Source organism: Branchiostoma belcheri, unplaced genomic scaffold, assembly GCF_001625305.1.
Source record: "Branchiostoma belcheri isolate BF01 breed outbred unplaced genomic scaffold, Haploidv18h27 scaffold55, whole genome shotgun sequence".
NCBI lineage: Eukaryota > Metazoa > Chordata > Leptocardii > Amphioxiformes > Branchiostomatidae > Branchiostoma > Branchiostoma belcheri.
The window spans coordinates 1645243-1666707 of NW_017804187.1; the positions used below are offsets into that span (position 1 = coordinate 1645243).

A 21465-nucleotide genomic window follows, 5' to 3' on the forward strand; every position below is an offset into this window, starting at 1 on the left:
ATATAGTAGGTATCTGGCGAAAACCAACACAGCACGAAAACAGACATTTAAGCAAACTTTCCGCAGTATATAAATAAGTAATAAAGGTGAGAAATATTTCAATTGACTTGACGACTTCGTAAAGGCGACTGAAAAACAAATTCCGCCTTTCCGTCACCTTTCAGTGTGCTTAAATACGACGTAAATATATTCCACATCTTTACGCTTCCTTTACAAATCCGTAAATATATAATAGCAAACGCCGCTCTTTGCTCTTTGGACTTGGATTGAGCCGGAAATTGCCAGTCTCCCACAGAAACGTATTATATAATATACCAAACAAACTGTTGGGCACCGTCCTTTAGACATGCCAGTCAAATGTCAAAGGTCAACGACCTCCAGGCCACTGACAAAACAAATAGTACTGTCCAGTGACATCCCGATTTGTTAGCAGAGCTGGTCAAAGTAGCTGGGATGACTCCATAGAGGAGTTGATCAACTTTAACAGGCTTTTTTTTTCAAACAATGTGTGAAAATGTTTGTGTCTTTATCGACTTAAGCTCAAAGTCAAGTACTTTTCCCGGATCTGTAAAAATCGAGACGCTAAAAAAAGCACACCCATTGTACAATACCCGCATCACATGTGACAATCTGCCAGCTATAGGTTTTATAGACACGGCGCCTTTTTTCGGTTTTCGGCAATCATTATAACGGACAACTAGATCAGAATTACTGGAAATGTCCCTCAGACAATACACAAAATGTACTGGTATGTAGTATAGCAGCAAGGTTTTTCGTTACCCAATGGTTTACCAATTGTCCTAGTCTATCGTCTTGGTATAGGAAAATCACTTCAAATTTCACGACACTTTGTCTATAACCAAGGACATTGTCGTCTATAGCAGAGTCTTTATCCTTGTCTTAGATAAAGGACAATATAAAATGTCCTTGTCCTAACACAAGGATAAAATCGCTTTCAACTGACCTTCCTCAAATTCGCACGAAATGCTTTATTATGCTAGAAGACCGAATCAAAGTCTTTAAACACAAGCAGATTATTTTCTCTGCATTCTACATACTCTACGTACGTGTGTCTTTCTTTTGTAAAATATGTATTTTTAAGCCAAACCACTAAGTCAATCTTGTTATCGACTCTTTCAGACTACTTTAGTATTTGTTCAACCTTGCTCTAACACAAGGATGAAGACTGCTAAACGACTTTCACCCAAGCAGATTATTATATGTTTTTCTGCCTTCCACATACTCGTCACATTGCTTTCTGGTGTCTCTCTATTGTAAAAGATCTATTTTTAAGCCAGAACCACTAAGTCAATCGTGTTATCGACTCTATCAGACTACTTAGTATTTGTTCAACCTGCTCGGCACAAGTCGCGTGGGCAACATGTGACTCACTCGGGTTTGCGGTTATGCAAGTGAACCTCGCGGGAAATAGGAGGAAAGAACAACAGAAAGGTTACATGTAAATGCTACATTATTAACGTTCATAAATTAAACTTCAAACTGTATTTTTGAATATAAAGCCTTTCTTTTGAGGTGAAAATTATTTATCTGTGTAAGGATCAGTCGTTGTTTTTCTTGTATCTGGCTATCGTCATAATCAAGCGACGTAAATGCACTGTACGCCAATGACGTCATACCGCAGCGCCATGATCATCATACCTCCCGCTAAGCGCAATGCGCAGGTGCACTCATTCTACTGTGACCCTGCCACCTCATCGTGTCTCCAGTCATGTGGGCATTAGTGGCAATCATTCCGGATCGCACCATGCGCCTTCAGTATGATGCAGCCCGCTCTGGAATACGGCTGGAAACATGGGAGTCGGGCTGGAATCGTTGGACCAGCGGCTGAAAGATTTCGCCATGCAGAATTTGGACAGGAAGCTGCGCTGTTACAGCGGACACCAGTTGCGGCAGGACCTGAAGAAATGCCTGTTCAAAGTACATCACGAGTTTCGCACGGGTAAAGCCAAAGCCAAAGGCAAGGGGCAGGTGGATACTGAGCCAAGGTTAGTGTAAGCTAAATCAAACACCATAATGCACTTGATAATAGTCTCTACCAGACTAACTATGCTGGCTATATATATGAGAATATTTGCCAGGGGAGTTTGGCAGCCTTGTGGGTTTGACTGGCCGGAGTTCGGAGGGAAAGAAACTACTAGTACCTCCGGACTCCCCTGGCCAATTTTACCGATTCTACGATCCGTATCCCCGGAGAAAGGCCTGGTGGAGGCTACTTGATACAATCGATAATATACTAGAAGTAATCACTTTGAGGACGGCCATATAACGTTATCTACTGATATTCTTCGCATGTGCAGTATCATATATACCGGTTTATCGATCTAAGAGAGTGTTGTGTATACTTAAGAGCCAACGTTGCGCTGTTGATGCTTCCTGTCTTGTGATGTTGTCGCAGATTTGTGGTTTGTATGACGAGAGCTTACATGCGTCTGTATATGTGCATAACTCAAGGCCATGTTATGTTTATATAGTAGAGGGGATTCATTCCTCAAGCTAACCGACATCTCATACACGCAGTCGTCCCTCAATAAGATACCTGGCCGCATAGTTCCCGTTTAGAACTTTTATTCAGCCTGCCACACTGAAGTTTATGTTTCTGTTTGCCTGTCTGTAAACATCAAGGGTATTATGTTTACCGGTTCGTACCTGAGGTAGCGTTTTTTCGGAGTCAGAACTGACTTTTCGAAGCTCGCAAAAAAAAAAAAAATGCACATGAAGACACCTGCTGATAGTCAGGTGCAACAGATTAAGGGACGGTTCAGAAGTTATTGGGGGTGGGTGTATAAATGGAATATGGGAGAATCCTTGCAGTCGATTTCACATACAATGTACAAATTTGCACAGCAAAGATTTGTCCCGATGAATGAAAAAAGAAATAGATGAAATATCGATCAAAGAAGAAAAAAAAATCACAGAAAATCCCCCTCCTCGCTTTTTTTTTTTGTCTTACCCACCACGAATGCTAGCGATTATCCTTTTCTTGTCTTCTTCCTTTTACCCCTTTTGTGATGGTCAATTTTTTGAGGAAGTTTAAGCCGGCAAACCGGACAATCTAATCACTTCCTTAAGACAATTAGTTGTTCTGTTTTGGTCAATCTAAATTTGTCCATCCCCAAAAGGTACCCAGTGAAGCGAAATATTAACTCTCTGTCCAAACTTAGGCATTGTCATTCTATTATCTACAAAACAGGGGTTACTAGTGAATTTTTTTACTTTTTTGTTGCCGATTTTTTTTTTAAATAATGCTATGCCTTTTCCCCAAAAGAGTCTAAGTCGCGTTAAAAAAGGGGCGACAAAAAATACAGTAAAGACGACCCTTCCCACATCTGCTTGGAGATTTTGCCTTGTGATGTTTGGATCAGGTGGGCACGTGAAACTCACATGTAATCATTCACGCCGCGGACCAATCACAGGCGGCGTTTCATGTCCTCGCGAAAAATCGACCAATGGCAGGCCGCGTCATATCTGGGTATCATGTGACTAAAAGTCATATGACGGGGCCAAGATGGCGCTCGAGCGCCTTGCAAAATTGCTCCCACATCGAAAAAACGCAAGAAACACACCCGTCAAGGGAAGAAAGGCCGACCAAACCGAACCGTGAGTGTAGCGACATATCTAGTCTACCTACAGTAATTTTTCTAGCTTTATTTAGGGATGTTTAACGGTGTTGTGGTGTATTTTTCACAGGTCTGTCGCTAACGCCGATGCTCCTCGAAGGTTTGTACCAGTTCTTTTCTTCTTCAGAAATTTGAGCTACAAGTTATCTGGTCAGCTGTTTGCTGCACAACTGTTTACGCTAGCCATTTTCCTCATAGCTTCGGAAAAAATATAAAACTAGAATACTTTCAGAACCTTCTTCCTTTGTCATCTAGTTACCGTGTTCACGAATCACGATACATAAAATTATGACTCACCCGAAAAAATTAATAACGTCATGCCAAGTTTCTGCAGAGCGCTTTCAACAATTTTTTTCGGTGCTGATTTTCCTAAAATAATTCGTGCAGTTTATTTGGACTATTCTTTCTGCAAGATTTTATGAATAGAAGGGAGTCCTTTTTGCACAGACTCAGTGTTTGCAGGCGACTTTGTTTACTCTCCAAGTAGAGGTTTGGGTTTTGGGGGTATTTTTAGCGTGTTTTTAGGCTTTTTTTTAATCGGGGTTCCTCTTTTGCACTGAATTTTTTTCCCACCAAGAGAAACTCCGATAAAAAAAAAAGCCTAAAACACGCTAAGGATACCCCCAAAACCCAAACCTCAGCTTGGAGAGTAGACTTTGTTTACAAACTGACAGGAAGCTAGAGTGGTTAGGTACAGGAAACATCGGGGGTGTTACGGAGGTCACCAGACGATGATACATGAGATGACTCACAAAACAGTTGTAGTCTTCTCAGAATCTCCGTTCTAAATCTTTATTTACTTTATTCTTTACTTAATCCTCCATAAAAGTTGAAGTGCATTTGTGTGTTTTAGGTACAGTTTCGTGGAATATGTAAAGTTTTTACACCTAATAATTTTGTCAACAAGTTTATTTTCTTATACGGATGATTTCAATAATTTGTTTTTGTATGAAATTCTAGTCTTGACCCCATTAAAAATTTATTTGACATAACATATTGAATGAATGGGCCACCCAGAACAATGAAAATTCACACCTCATAATTTTGTCACACAAGTTTATTTTCTTTGTTATTTGATATTAACTAAATTATCTCAATAAACCTTAAATAATGTTTTTGTAGTCTTGACCCCATTAAAAATCAATTTGACATAAAGAATGGGCCTCCTAACCATCTGAAAATTCAATTAAGAAATAAATAAAGGAACAATTTTTCGCCAGATTCGTCATTTTGTCAACAGTCAACAGACCTCAGCCATCAGATAAGCAGCAAAAAGCAGCTGTTCTGTTTAATCATTAGTGAATTCCACTGACTAATGAGCTGGAGTTTTCTTTTCTACACTCTTATGATAAACAAGGATGTTTAGATTGGGATGATTAGGCAGTTTTACTTTGAATACACCTTTGCAAAATGTACTTAGTTTTTTTTTGCATAAAAATCTTGCTTCAACAAAAAGACTTGCACTTGGTGCAAGCACGTCTAACCCCTGGTTCGGGGAAAAATGATGTTAAAATTGGATAGAAAAAAAAAATTGTGAAATGTGGTCCTTCCCGTTTCTTTCTTGAACTTCCTATGTCTTAGATCCTCTGGAAGTTCTAATCCAAAGAACCAGTTTTAATCTGGCTTGCAACAGATCAAGTCAAGGTTTTTGAACAATGGAAATTTGGCTTATCTTTTGAGCCCTTCAACCGTTGTTTGTTTTAGTGCTCCTAGGTTGCTTAGTTTGTTTTTTCAGTCTTTTTGAAACAAAAGACACAATGTATCTTTTTTATTGTTACACTGTGAATAATAATAAAGTTTGAATTTAAAAAAATAATTTTAAAAAAATTGAAACAAAGACTCCTGGAATTTGAAAAGCAGTTAATTTTTTTTAAGCTCATAGAATCATGTGGAAGGATTCTGTTTGTATTTGTATTTTATCTATGCCAAACTGTTACTCAGGCAACTTGATAGATTTTGAAAAAAAAAACAGTTGCTCGAGTAACAGTTACTTTGGTATTGTATTACCTGTATGTATAACCTTGATGGACCTACCCTATGTATGCTTATTAGTGTTGATGTTTTTTTTTTCCCCTCAGTTGGAAGCCTCCCTCGTTTGACAAGAGCCAAGTTCGTTTGCTGATATTCCGAGATGTTGAGCCCCAGGGGAAGAAACTCCTGTTTGATTCCAAGGCCATCAGAGTTGTGCAAGATAACGATGAGGTAGGGAGACTTCTTTCCAGAGACTTTTGGAAATAGCCTGGGTGCCAAACCCATAGCACACTGGATACAAAGTATCAAAGTTAGAATACTGGACACTGAACAGGACTACTTTCTAAGAGGCATTAAGGAGGCTATATATATCAGAGCACTTCAGCCTTCACTTAATAGAGATGGTGGACGATATAAACTCCCTGGCACTTTTGATCAATTGCTTACGTCACGTATCAGTAAAGTCTCGTGTGAATAAGGTCACGTGTTTGTAAACCGTAACTCTCGCGAGATCACGTTTTGAAGTGATTGGTCATTAATTATCCTGATGAAGGCGACAGTGGTCGCTGAAAATTTGATCCCTGTAAATACTAGTAGTGTGTTGGAATAAAGTTTAACGTTTTACTATGTATCTGAGATATTTTGTGTCCAGTGTGCTATGGGTTTGGAACCCAGGCTATTTGGAATAAGTGCAGTGACCAAGGCCAAAATGAATGGACACAGACTATACACAAATTTGTATATTTTGCTATATATTTTAGATTGTAAAGCTATGTATGTGTAAGGATATGTGCATATATAGTGTATGTAGTGTATGTATAATATTATATGTTTATGGATTTGGTAGGACTTCAAGCATGTAATCTTTATCTAATGTTGTATATTTTTTCTGACCCTGACTTTTTCCATCAAGACCTTAATGAAAAGTGGCCAGCAGGCTGATTTTGATATGTCATGAATGCATGAAGGCTTGAGCAAACAAACAAATAAACAAACAAAGAACTTGTATCTGTTCCCACCCAGTCTGACAGTCCGTGTCGAGTGTTTGGGGCGGGAAAGTTCGCCCAGCCTGTCACTCGTCAGTCCAGTAAGGATGGGTCAACACCACAGGGCGGTACTGGCTTCAAGTATCAGGTACGATCTGTTTTATCTACTTAGTATATATGTGTAAAAGACCTGGATGGGGTGTGTGAAGAAAGACATTAGAGAGCTCGGCCTTGCCGGTGTTAACCCACTGGATAGGGCTGCCTGGAGGAGCGGTGTGAACACCAGTACTACTAGCCGACTGCTGCCGACCCCTGTGGCAGGGACAACAGCAGCAGCAGTATAACCAAATCCTGGATAGTGAGTATGTGTTGGATGGTGACCAGCTGGGAAAAGAAAAAGAGGTAGACTCAAAATCACTTGGGGAAGAACTGTACCTAAATCATCTTTTCTTACCTGGTATAACATAATGATTGTTGTGGTTTATATTTTCAACCCCACCCCTTACCATCACCCTTACACATTGAGTTACACAATCTGCCTATTGTACTACCGTAGCCCCAGGCTTCAAGTAAAGATCTATTTGTGTCACGAGTTTTGGTTTAGCCACGGTCCAATTACTTCAACCTGTAGTCTGTTTCTCTACACCAAGACTTCCCCCAATCATTAGGACTTCCGAAGCTTACTAATGAAACACATGTGAATTGGTGTCAAACCCTTCTAACTCTGGTAGGGAAATAAACCTTTTGCATCTAAAATGAAATCAAATACAGTGCTATAGCTGATATACAGATATTCCATGGAATATGTAACGTAATTTGTAAGATAGCTACATTTTCTGTACCTTTAAGGGACACTGTGTTTGTGGTCACAAAAATAGAACAGTCAAACAGGTCTAGCAACTTGCAATTTTCTATAACAACCAAAGAAACCCGGACATTATTAGAGCTGAACCACTGTTAAGAGATACAGTGAGCCACACCCATGATGATATTTGCATAAGAAAAGAAAAGTGCTATGCCATACAGTGGGGTCCCACAACCTCATACTTAGCCTGGGTACCAGACCTCACAGCATACTAGGCTCAAGTCAAAGTTATCCTGTGTGTTTGAGCCTAGAGTGTGCTGTGGGTCTGGCACCAAGGCTACTTCATACTAGAATTTTTGTGATACAGCTTTTGAAGATTTGCAGGTCAATACTACAAAGTTTAACAGTAGGGTGGTAGTGTCTTAGATCTGTTGAGCAGTTTTATTGAGATATCAAACCCGTGATGTTTCCCAGTTTAGATCCTGGCAGGTCACCAAGACTGTCATGTGGGTGGGTGAGGGTTCACATGGGGTCAGTAGCCTGTTACTGTTATACAGGCTCTAAATGTTGGGATGATTTCGCCCTCTTCCCAAGAGCTTGTGGCCACACTTGAGAAAACCATTCCCATTCCCAGAACTACCAATAGGAGCTCAGGATTCTTTTTTACTATGAAAATCAGTCCAATAGGAGCTCAGGATTCTCTGTCACTATGGAAACCAGTCATCGCAGCCTCCAATACTATATAACAGACAGTTCTCAGTCTTAACATCAATTGGTCCATGTAAAGCTGGTGTGTTATGCGGAATGGCGGTTATACGGACTATACATGACAGATGTTAGCATAAATACACAGAAGCCGAGGTCATGAAGGTCTACTTTAACTGTAAGTGTGTGTATGTTTTGTCTTTGTCAACTGTCCCTGTCTTGTTTGCTGCCCCCAGGACAAGTTTTGATTCTGACACAGTTGTTGTCTCTTTCCTTCCACAGTACCTGAGACCAGGATCAGATGTCAAGCTGTTGGGAGAAATGATGTTTGGATCCATCGCGCTGTCCTACCAGGGTTCTACCTTAAAGATCCACAACATCAGGTGAGATTCTCCCTACCCTACAAACATGGAACAGTCCAAGTATATCCCAGTAGCAGGCAATCGTGAGAAAAATGTATCTGAAAACTGTCATTAATTCATGGAGATATTTTCCTTTTAAATATAAAGTAGTTAGACCATCCAGATTCTTAGAGTCTTGTTGACATCTTTTTTTGTTGAGGTGTATATTTTCATTCTGACATTATTTCTAAAACTTTTTTTTTGGTATTTTCTCCAGAGTTCCTCCACAGCTGATGCTGACCAAAGTCTTCACAGTTAAACCAGTCAAGGAGGCTTCGCTGTGAGTAAAACCTTCTTCATAGCAAGTCTTACAATACAGGAACAGAATGTTTTACATTCATTATTTATTCATTATGAAAATTTGGATGTTGCATGTCAATCTGTAATACAGTAAAAAACATATGGTATTAAAAATGACTTATCTCACAGAGTTCTGACAGCCAGGACTGATGGGTACTCAGTAAGGAGGCCCAATCAGGCTGACAGCGAGAAATTGTGTAAAACCATCCATCCGATTCAGTCCCATAGCTAGTCGGTAGCCTTAGGAGCCACAAAGCATTCAACTTAAGATTTCCACCTCCTGTGGTCCAATTCCATCCTGGCCAGTTCATGTAGGGTTTTTTCCCTGTTACTTGTGTAGCACATGTTAACTAAACCCAAACTCAACATTTTCTTCCCAGAGAGGACAGTTGTGACAGCCAGGACCTTCTGACAGGACCGAAGACCATCCTGAACCTGTCTAACCGCTCCAGTGGCAGTGCCTCCGTGGCCCACAGTATGCCCATGGCAGTACCCAAATCACCAGGCCCCGAGAACCAGAGGGAAGATGATGACAGTGGCATTGTGGCATCAGGTGAGAGGAAGTTTTTTTTGTTTTTCACTCCAACATGCCATTACCCAAGACAGAGGACAATACTCATTTTCACCTGGGTGAATTGAGGAAACATAAAGTGCCTTTTCCATGAGCACAAGATTGGTGACATGGCAGGATTTGAACCTGGGACCTCTTGGTTCTGAGTCGAACACTCCGCCATCATGCCACATGACCCCCTGTTCCAGCCATTTCTAGCAACAGCCCATGGTGACCCCATTTCGCTACTAGCTAGCTACAGAACACTGTATTGTTAGGTGGTGGCACAACAAAGAACAAGTCCTGGACTTACGGACAAGTGGCTGCTTCCTACAGTATGATTTTGGCTACTGTAATGGTCTACATAATTATCATTTCTATTTCTACCTCCCAGCTGCCTCTAACAGTAGCCTGGTGACTCCAACAGTTTCCACCAGTTTTTTCAGTTATAGTTTGAGGAAACTTGACAATGATTATTTTTTGAGGTTCCTTGTTAATGATAGCCCGGTGTCCAATTCCCATTCTAGCTCCAAACAGTACTGCAGCAGAACTTGTAGTTTTCATATCTTTTAATTGTACTGTATTTCTCTGTTCCAGCTGCATCTAACAGCAGCCTGGTGACCCCGTTCCCCTCCCCAAGCTCTTCCTTCTCTAGCACAAACTCCAACAGTTTCCACCGACGCTTCATGCGCAGCCAGGCCACCAGTATGGAGTATGGGCTCATGCGAAGATGTTCAGGGGACTTCTCTGGATTCTCCAACAACGATGACGTAGGTTTTTTTTTTTTGAGTCTCAGTGTAACAATGTTATATGGTCGTGTTTGAACAGGTGGCTGGCCCCGTTCAAAGGAGGGACTAAACTGGCAAGAATACATCACTAAATTACGTTGTTACATTTGTTTGTTTGTTCATGAAATACTCAAACTGGTTGACTGGCCGCTTTTCATTGTGATCAGGTACAGGTTACGTAATAATTGAAAATCCTAAGAAATCTATACGTCGATAGTCATAATGAATACATATTTAGACATTTATCCTGACACATACAATAGTATTACAAAACACAACTAAATGGATGTTGGTATTTTGGTCATTTCAGTTATTGCAAAAAAGTTTCTTAAAAGAGGACAGAGTTGGATCAGTGTGTCTGTTCCAGACAGTGGGTCCATGGTAGCTTAAGAATTTTCCTTGCAGTTTTCTTTCCTTGAAGCTCTCTTGCAGAAATTATTTGTTTATTTGTTTGTTTGTTTGTTTTCTCCAGTCGCTGTCGTCCCCTCCCTCCTCTGGGTGCAGTCGAGGCCGGAGTCCAAAGATCGGCGTCGCTGTAATTATCTCACTGCCTGAGTCTGACGAGGAGAGCAGCAGGTATGGTCCAACCTTTTCCTGTAGTGGTTAGGTCCAGTTTAGCAGTAGGGTAGATTAATAAAGGAATAGTCCACTCTAGAATTGGGGGTGTTTTTCAAGAAAGCAACAGGTATGGTCCACCCTTTTCCTATAGTGGTTCAGTCCAGTTTAGCACTAATGTAGGTTGATGAAGGAACAGTCCACTATAGAAATGGGGGTGTTTGTCATTTGTCTTACTGTCTAAGCTCAAGTCTGACATAGACATTATCAGCAAGGTATCAGGTACAGCACGCAAAATCTTACCCTAGTCACGAAGTGGTTTGGCCCGTTTTACCATCAGTGTGCTGTGCTGAAGGTTTAGTCCACTCCAGTGAGGGGGGTCCTTTGGTTGATCCAGATACCCAGCATATTTTACAATAGTGGTAAGACAATAATACTGTCAAAGACAGTAACGTACTGCATTCCCATTTCAGGATCAACCTCTATAAAAATCAAAAAGAGTAACTTACTATATAGGCTTACCTGGAAAATTGAGACAGAAGTGCAGCACATTTAATTCTACATTCTTTTTATTGTTCCATTTCAGACAATTCCAGAAGTTTTTCTTCTCCCACTTCACCCTGCTGGAAACCCACATGCACAAGCTGAGGATGGGAGTGGAGCGCGCGCTGAGGAAAACTTCACAGTACTTCATACAGAGGTGTATAGAGGTGAGTTACTGGGTCTTCTGTCTCATACACTGAGGAAAACTTCACAGTACTTCATACAGAGGTGTATAGAGGTGAGTTACTGGAGTCTACTGTCTCATACACTGAGGAAAACTTCACAGTACTTGATACAGAGGTGTATAGAGGTGAGTTACAGGGTCTTCTGTCTCATACACTGAGGAAAACTTCACAGTACTTGATACAGAGGTGTATAGAGGTGAGTTACTGGGTCTACTGTCTCATACACTGAGGAAAACTTCACAGTACTTCATACAGAGGTGTATAGAGGTGAGTTACAGGGTCTACTGTCTCATACACTGAGGAAAACTTCACAGTACTTCATACAGAGGTGTATAGAGGTGAGTTTTAAGTCTTTATAATCATTCAACTGTCTTTTGGAACACTGCTGGACTCCTGTTTGCAAAGTTAAAGTCCTTCCCATACCTTTCAGTGTATAGAGGCAGTGCCCATCTTTGTTTCTATAGCCCTCAGTTCACCCTGGCTGCTACAGTAGGGCTAGTCCACTGGTAAAGCATTTAAGTGAATAAGACTCTTAGTGAGAGTACTACGTAGCACTACTATGATCCACATTTCAGGCTTTGGGCACATTGAAGATCCCACCACACTTACCAAAAAGAGTCCTGGTCTTAGTGGATCAAACCTTACAGTCTGGCCTTACGTAGCTTGCACCTAATGTACAAACCTGCAGTTTACTTATTATACAAAACATACAGACAAACAGACAGACATTTTCTGTGCGATATTCAAGGCGTTACACTAGAGCCCAGTCCTTAAATAAACAATGAATAACTAAATATTAACTAAATTTCCATTTTGTACATTTGCAGGCATTAGACACATTCCGCGAGGATGTGTGGCACCTGTACACGGCAGTGAGAATCCAGGAGCCCGTCTGGCTCAACATGATGTCTTACTCCAAGCAACGACGGCAACTGGTCGAACACTTCCTACAGGAACTCATCGTCACCATGGACCACTGTAACAACAAAACCAACAACTAGTGAGTTTCCACAATGTTTTTTTCATATACATAATATACTGTATATCCTGTTTCTCTTTCCTTGTGCACATGTGGTCTGTGTAGACCAATTGTTAGGGACCCTTCATCTTGACCAAGAGGTTGGGAGTTTGCTCACCCGGCAAGCATGCTATTTAAAAGGATTACAGTCCTTAGGACAGGATGTTAAGCTGTGGTCCACTGTTCATTGTGCTAGTTGAAAAGAGCTAGGGGAATTTCCCCGGTACAATGAACCTGTGAATACTGTACATAACGTCTGTCTTCTCTGTTACGTCTAGTGGAAGTTTAGCTCTTAAGTGAGATAAAAACTGACCACCTTCACTGCATCAGTTCCATTTATTCTTATTTATTTATTTATTTCTGTCATACAGGGTGGCCCATTAAGTGATTACACTTCTTTCCAATGGGTCCCTGTTTTACACAACAAAACACAACAGTCACAGTTCTTCTGTTACACTAAGTTACTGCTTAGTACCATGAAGTAACTTTCTTTCTTTCCGTCCTCCCCAGTTTCCTGAGCACATTGCTGACCGCGGTGCTGACTCATCACCTGGCGTGGGTTCCCACGGTTACACCGGCAGGTGCCACGCCCCCCAGCAGGACATACCTGGACAAACACTCATCAAAAACGGTGAGGACACACAGTCAGCTTTTAACACAAAGACCTTCAGATGTACATATAAACCAGGCTTTAAGAATCTGCTGTAACTAGTTCTGTCAGTTCATTTTAGTGGTGCTGAAGAAGAGGCACACATTCAGATTTACATTGTACATGTAAACTAGGCTTTGAACACAATGCAGCGTATGCCACTACCCGGATGTCTAACCTTTGTAAGCATAAACAACACTCTTCCAAAATGGAAAAGCCAGACATTCAGATGAACATTGTAAAACTACATGTACATGTAGGAATTGAGCACATGCATTGCCAACATTAACAACTGAGTGTATCTCACTACCTGAATGTCTAGCCTTTGTTAATAAGTAAGTATAAACAACATTCCTCATAGAATCTGTGTAGTGACTCTATCTTTATTTTTACAAAAATCAATGTTCTGATTTTTCTCTCCAGCTGGACATGCTAGCCAAGACCCACCCCTATAATCCACTTTGGGCACAACTCAGGTGAGAGTATGCATGTTATGGCCAATATTTACTCTCAGGGTAAAACTACTAAAAGTCAAATTCTGAATTTTCTGACTGACTGCAGTTTTTTACTTTTTGACTGCATGATTCTGCACTTAGAAATCGTTATGCAAGAATTCAGGATGCAGGAAAGACCTTTTTCCACAGGAATTCGAAGAATAATGTTCTAAACTTCTGCCAATGTTGCTGCCTTTCCCAGTGACCTGTATGGTGCAATAGGCTACCCCATCAAACTCGCGCGGACGGTGGTGACTGGGAGGAAGGCAGAACTCGTCAATCGGCTTCTCTACCTGCTCAGCTACTTCATTCGCTGCAGTGAGGTGGGTTTACTTGTTTTTCTTTATTTTGTGTTAACGTATATTTTTTATTCACAGGAAAACATATAGGATAGAGAAGACATGATTTGTTAAAACAGACGTTACATTTCGATAACATAAAAAAGTATGAGAAACTATTTTAAGCTGTGACTGCGACTGCAACTTTTTAAACAGTCGTGTTGGTGTTGAAAACTGTTTCTGTTTTGACTGATTTCTGTCAGGATCCGTGGCACTTCTTGGTATTTGCTTTTGTTCTTTCTGCAATAAAACAGCCCCCATGTTTTCTGCCCCTCTATGAAGAAAGCTGTGATTGTTGCAACTTTTTTAGCACTCAATTTTTTTTCTGTCTATCCCTGAAGGTCCATGAGAATTCGGAGGAACGTGACGAAACAGGAGAAAGTGCGGGGAAACCCGAGCTCCACTCGTGCCTGGTGTGTGGGGAGGAGAGCGGTGCTGAGTACGTTCTCGTGTCAAAAGAGGAGGAAGGTTTGTGGACTTTAACTTTTTAAAACATCTGAGGCCTATGAAAAAAATGTTGTTTTTCCTGTTTCCTGACAGACCCTACAAAAACTGCCGACCCTAGCCTTTTTTTTTGTGGATCCTGCAAGGGACATGAATTTTTCAAGCTGATCGACCTTTTCTAGCTCCATGGCCTGACACTTGATTGATGAAACGTTGTACAGTTTTCCAACATTGACATTGAAACTATCCCGTGTCAACTAACACCACGCAATTTAGCACCTGGCTGCCATGTGGGATTTGCTGTACATTCTGTATCTGTATCGATATAGCCGGTATAACCGTCCTTCGGCGTAACACACCAGCTTCGCAGGCACGCGGCGCGGCGGCAGCTGGCTATATCACACCGAACGACTCGTTACACTCAATCTTTGCACATTTGATTGCACATTAATATGTAATGTATTCTAAATTGTACTAACCAAAATTATTGTTATTATTATCATCAAGGTTTCGCTTCCATGATCGACACTGGCTGTTCTTCCGACGCAGACGAAGCGAACGACAGACGGATGCCCGACGCAGCCAACAGGCTGACTCCGCAGAGGAGAGACTCGAACGAGAGTAACAACAACACTGTGGTGTGTCGGGAGTCTCCTACTGAACTGCAGGTGAGTACTATACGTAGTAAAACAGTCTGGACCAAGAGGTTGGGAGTTTGAATCCCGGCTGTGTTGCCCAACTGACATGCACGCTACTGGAAAGGATCACAGTCCTTAATAGGATGGGACCAGTAGTGTACGTAGTCAAACAGTTAGAGAACCTGCCTCTGGACCAAGAGGTTGGGAGTTCGAATCCCAGCTGTTGTTGCTCACCCGACATGAACGCTGCTTGCAAGTGAGTCACAATCCTTAGGACAGGATGTTAAGGACGTAGTCCTCAGTGCACCTTATATATCAAAAAGAGCTACAGTAGCTGGAATTCCCAGTATGTGTCAAAAAGAGCTAGGGGAATTTAGCTGACAGATCGAACCTGTAAATAATGTACATATAGCGTCTGTCTTTGTCAGGACCAGTGAAAAAGTAGCTCCTCAGTGAGCCGAACTAGTTTTAAACTAAACTAGATGATTTAAATTTTCTTTCTTCTTTTCCCAGGAGGCCAGGCTGGAAAACGTCTCACACGTGCAGAGAATTTCCCCAAGATTCGAGAGGACGTCGGACACGTTAGTTGATGCAGCTAGCAGCAGCGTGCTGTCAGTAGGTAAGGAGGGCGGCATGGTGTCACCAACACGGCAACTAGACGAGCAAGAGAGGTACAGATACGCCAGGATGGCTTCTAAAGAAGGGAGCATCAGCATGCTAGATGAGTATTTTGATGGAGAGACTGAAGCGAAAACGATGGACGACATTCAGGACGAGTTGATCAGGCAGTCTCAGGAAGAACAGAGGACGGCCTGTGATGGACACGGAGAATCAGACAGGCACTTGGAGGATGCGCAGAGGACTGCCCTGTCAGACTTATCCAGACCTGTAACGTTAGAAGGAATAGACATTTGCGAGGTAGAGTCGCATGGAAGAGCGTTGCTCTCTCCTGACGCCCTCAGCCCTGTCGACGAAGTGCCTACACCTGTTGTGTCGTGCGCGGGCACACCTGTTGTTGTTTCACCTGTATCAGGTGCTGCAACACCTGCCACGCTCTCCCCAAGAACTTCCCCTGCGCCCACAGTGGTTCCCAAGGAAGGTGCGGTAATTTCCACACAGGCTTTCACGGACGCCATGTTTGAAGGCTCCACTGATAGTACAATCACAAACACTAGTTTTACCACTAGCTGTGAGAGTGCTCGGACTGCCACGCAAACACCTGTGCAGGTGGAGCAGACGGAGCAAACGGATGGAGTTTTCAGTTGGAAAGAGGGAGAGGAAGAGGAGGCTGGGGTGTCTGACTTGCCGGATAGGAAAATGTCCTATTGCAGTTCTCATGGAGATCAACAGGAGGCTCTGCCAGATGACCTCCCCATGCCAAGGTAGGATGATGATGTACTGTGTATGTTCACCAGCTCAGAGTTGTTGAAACAGCCTCTGGCTGCAGTCATTCTTTCTTATGTTGTGTGATATTCACACACACACATGTTGTGTAATATTGCCTTTTGTAATTATATAGTTGATACAATAAGGAGATACCATAAAGCCCATGACTTAAACAGTGCAATGAACACTAAGTTTGTATGGTTTTTGATGTTTCTTTGTTGTATTTTTTAGGTCTAAATCAGTGCAGAATCCTCAGCAGAGATTGGAGTCTAACTTCGGAAGGTCTCTCCTAGCTGGGTAAGAATTCATTTTTGCATCACTGCAAACATTTCAAGATCTACAGTTGCTTAAAAATGGTACCGCTGAATTTGTGACATTTTTTTATCAGGGCTCGAAATACTTTCATTCTTCATACCTGCACTGTTGCAGGTTGTACTAAAGACCATACTGCCCTAAAAGTATGATCCAGACATTTTGTACCCTCCTCTACGCATAGCTACAGTGAAAAGTACCTTCATGTATCTATAGTAGACTGACCTAAGCTGAGAAGGGGAGCAAGGGGCCAGATCCTGGCCTGAGCACTTAGGCAGGACCTAGGTTTACATTGCTCTTCTCTTCTAATGTCCTGAAGTGCACAATGTCCTTAAATTGTGCCTTCCTCTCCTCACATCTACATTGAAAAGTACCTAGTATGTAGTATATATCAGTATTAGTAACTGACTGAGTATTTATAGCAGACCTAAACATTGCTCTTCTAATCTGATGTCCAGAAGTGTGTATGATATGCTACTATGTGCCAAATGGCTACCTTAGGATGCTAAAGATTATGTGTGTGATAATCCTTGAATTTTTAACCCCACAGCTACAGTGAGAAGTACCTTCCCGACTTTGTCCTGCTGGGGACGGGTGATGCTGACTTCAGGCAGCAGCTACAGACAGACCTGCAACTTGCCACACAGACATCAGTTCTCGACGAACCAATCGCAGAGGCCGTCTGCATCGTGGCGGACACAGACAGATGGTAAACATGCGTTTGTTTGTTTGTTTGTTTTTCATAGTAGCAGTACATAATAACATTTGCTATATACAGGACACTGACATGTTGCACTGAGATGGGCCTTGACTTTGTGTTTAAATTTCTGTAAGTCCCTGCTATTTACTCAAACACATTCACATACATGTATATGGTGACAGGAGTCTAAATGCCTACTATGAAATTGCACCATTATGTAACCTAACAGCAGTCACTATGGTGACAGACGTCAACAAATGAGGCCATTGGCCAGATCAGAGGTCACTGTTTGGAGAAGAAGAGGAAGAGGAGGAAACTGAGCAAAAACAATATGTTTTCCTTTGGTAAACATAAAATATGATTTCCTTTTGTTATTTGGATTCTGAAAGTGAATGTTTACTAACCTTGCCCCCCCCCTCTCCAGGACTGTCCAGCTGTACTCCAGCCAGAAGAGGGGCGACAAGCCTGCTGCTGATGTCATGGGGTCATCTCAGGTCAGCGGTATCCTGCAGTCCGTGGCCAACCTGTACAGACTCAAGATGCCGGCCGAGTTTGTAAGTATCAAATTACACAGATCACCTGGAAACTTGATATGTAAGTTCAGGGCATTATGTTAATAAGTCTGCATTTCAAGTTTTTGTTAAAATGTGGAGTCCAGTTAGCTTTTGAAAATAGGAAATGATACTTAATTTTTTTCTTGACTGTCCTAGGAGAAGAGAAGAAGAATAACATTTGAAAAGTAAATAGAAAAACAAAAATTGAGATGGACAAACAAACTTGAATGTGAAAGAATTTTCCAGATGCCTTTTATTGTGCAGTTGCCTTTTATTATTATTCTTTATTCATATAATGGATATTGCAGACACCCAGAAAAGATGAAATGATAGTAAGACTAAATAGCCTTTTGCAGCCTTATGTGTATGGGCCTTGTGTGGATGTGAGAATTGACCTTGACATGACCTTTCCCCCCTTTCTTAGTGCCTGATGCATCTTGAGGACCGTCTCCAGGAGTTGTTCTTTAAGAGTAAGATGTTAGCGGAGTACCTGAGAGGTCACACAAGGGTCACCATCAAGGAGCTGTCAGCGTGCGTGGGGTAAGGAACAATTGGGTTGTCTCAGGGTTGAATTTGTGTGGATAAAAATTGTTTTCTGACATGAATGCTCATCTGCTTATGAATGTGAATTTGAATGGATGATGCACTACTGCATTGCATGTTTGTTGCAATGCAGTAGTGACTACGTGTGTGTCCGTGTGTGTATGTTTGTGTGTGTGTGTCTGTGTGTGTTTATTTGTTTTGTCTTACCTGCAAAGCAGTACTTGAAAAGGGGGTGAAGCGAGCCATCTCTGATATCCTTGTTTTTTTGTTTCTTTTTTCCAAGGATTGAGTCGAGCGACCTTCCTCTGCTGACAGCGGTGGCCAGCACCCACTCCCCTCACGTGGCCATGAGTCTGGTCTGAACCACTCCAAACCAGACCAAACCGGTTGCAGCTGGATTGAACCAGTCCAAACTGCTTAAAGCTGGATCAAACCAGTCCAAACCAGTTGAATCTGGATCAAACCGGTTACAGCTGGATCAAACCAGTCCAAAACCGGTCACAGCTGGATCAAACTGCCTGCTGCTATGTGCCTCGTCTGGACAAGTCCAAACTTCTTCCAGCTGGATCCAACCACTCTCCCATCTCCAAAGTATTGTTAAGCTTACAGTAATACGACTCTTGTACATCTTTACCATGTAAACTACTGTATATCTACTATGTGGCCAGGTTTTATTTTGTACAAAGCCTGGTTTGTTGGTAAAAAAACAGTTGGTACTGATACACTGGACACACTGTACATCCTCGAGTGTTCTTTTCAGGTCTTCCAGGGCAGATTTTGGTGTTCTTGTCTGTGCCAAAAGGAACAACACAGGGCATTGAAAGCATTGACTTGTCAGACACATAACTTGGTGTTGTGAGGTAAAATGTACACTTACATGTACCAAAGGGCTCTTTGATAGTCACATTTTGATACGTTTTGTAAGAAGTGGGCAAACTGCCATCACCTGTCCATGTCTCGTGCCCCAGAAAAAAATGACGTGCCTTGAAAAGTTCTGTCGTTCGTGTCCATCCCACCATTTGTACCTAACACACTCTGTGATTGGCCAAAGTACATCACATGACACACGACCTTTAACCTGGATGTAGTAATTTTGACACTGGTACATTTTGTACTCTGGTATATGTAAAGAATTGCCAATATACATTGTAAAATGGACCATGGATATCTGTATCCACCCAAAGAATTACTATGCAATATCTTTTACTTGTTAGCCAGAAAAGTCGCCAAGACATATGTCATATATTGTTATTGTTAACAAAAAAGTGCTGGCAGGAGGTCTGAATAGTGTTTGGGTAGGGAAACTTGTATATTTGTGTACATATGGAAAACTGTGCCCCTGCCATGTTCTGTATCTGAGACAGAGAGAGAAGCTACTAATACTGAGAATCCATGACTTTTGTCAGATGTTCCAAGCCCCCCATTTTGAAATTTGGGACTTGTTCGAGCGATATACTAAGTTGAAAAAAATACAACGGAAATGTAAAACAATCCTATGGATGTCAAGTTGCCATAGATGCTGAGATTTAGTAAGAGACGTTTGGCAAAAAGTGGAGGCCTTTGGTTGTGAGATAAGAAAAGCTTTGGCTTGTTCGTGCCTGTAAGTTGTAATTTCTCTGTAAATCGACCTGGCATTGCAATGATTTGAAATCTTGATGGATTCATCCTGAGTTGTATTAAGTTGTGTTTTAGTTATGAAGCAAACCTGAAGTTGCAATCAAGATTGATGCTTACACCATTGCAAGCACAGTTCACACTGTCCAAGACCACATGAACCATAAAATCTGGTCTATGTGGACTTAATGGTTGTGTCAATGGGAAAATTGTCCAAGATTTTGGTGGTCACATTGGCCAAGTAATTCCTATGGTCATATGTACAGGTTTGAGACTGTATTTCTTTTGACACTAAGTTGTTGCAATGTGTTAAACTTTCAATGTCCTTAGAAAAGAGGATGACATGAAAAGTTTGGTCAGTTGTGGTGGCAAAGTTGACAATTGTTAATTCTTACCTATAGTACACATGTATGTCCTTTAGTTTCTTATGGTGAAGCATAAATAATACCTCAGATGGTGTAAGATTTTTGTACAAAGTGGGGGAGGCAGATCTATGTGCAATGGATGTGTAAAATTGCCTGGGATTGAACATGTAACGTTACGTGTTCATGTAAGTGTAGTTACTGTACAGAGGTGAGGAGGAAAATAACTTATTTGGAAATAAAGGCATTTCACTTAATAGATTGAGACTGACTCGTCGTGACTATGTATTTTAACCATTGTTGACAGAACCTTAAGCATACAATGCAATGGATTACAATTGTAACAAAAATATGCATGTTGTTGCCAACATTTCCTCTTATGTAATTTTGAAAACCTGTGCATGTTTGAGTGAGAGTATGCATGAGTACAAACGTATGTGTGAATGCGTGCATTTGTGTCACAATGTAAACTTCAAGAATATCTTATATACATGTAGGAATATCAGGAATGATTTAATATAACCAAAGTACAGAAGTTTAGAAAGCATTTATTTACAGAACAAAACATGGAAAAATCCTCATTTTCCAACAAAGTTCAGTCAGTACAGGTCCTACAGTAGAAAAATTTATATGTGACCAGTTCTACAGAGCTACACACATGTAGACAGTTGAAGAAAGCTTCAAGTTGACTTAATTTTATCACATCTGACAATTTACAAAATACACTTTCTGTGCGAGGTCCTAGTAATACTGTATAACCTCAACCGCCATAAGAAAAAGACTTATAGATCCAGTACCTTAATAACTAGAAGTACTGGTCTTTTCACAAAATACATTCAACATGCAGCAAATTTGCCGTTTACGACATTCAAGTATTTTAACCCCCTTCACATAGAAGTACATCATACATTTAGTAGTGAATATGAAAACTAATATTGTGGTTGATTCTCATTTCTTTGTAATGTGTCTTCAGAATCTTACTAGGC

The 21465-nt window shown here is 41.3% G+C and overlaps 1 protein-coding gene across 1 annotated transcript; it reads left to right on the forward strand.

Annotated features, from left to right (window-relative positions):
- Positions 1-1698: 1698 nt before the first annotated feature.
- LOC109481421 (folliculin-interacting protein 2-like) lies at positions 1699-20740 on the forward strand. The gene is made up of 21 exons (XM_019783992.1): positions 1699-2006; positions 5717-5840; positions 6633-6743; positions 8388-8488; positions 8724-8786; positions 9187-9359; positions 9954-10126; positions 10617-10720; positions 11286-11409; positions 12255-12427; positions 12956-13076; positions 13518-13570; positions 13791-13911; positions 14268-14394; positions 14878-15038; positions 15522-16390; positions 16626-16691; positions 17257-17415; positions 17831-17960; positions 18385-18500; positions 18787-20740. The coding sequence occupies exons 1-21, from the start codon at positions 1813-1815 to the stop codon at positions 18863-18865; spliced, it is 3342 nt and encodes a 1113-aa protein (XP_019639551.1). The 5' UTR covers positions 1699-1812; the 3' UTR covers positions 18866-20740.
- Positions 20741-21465: the final 725 nt, after the last annotated feature.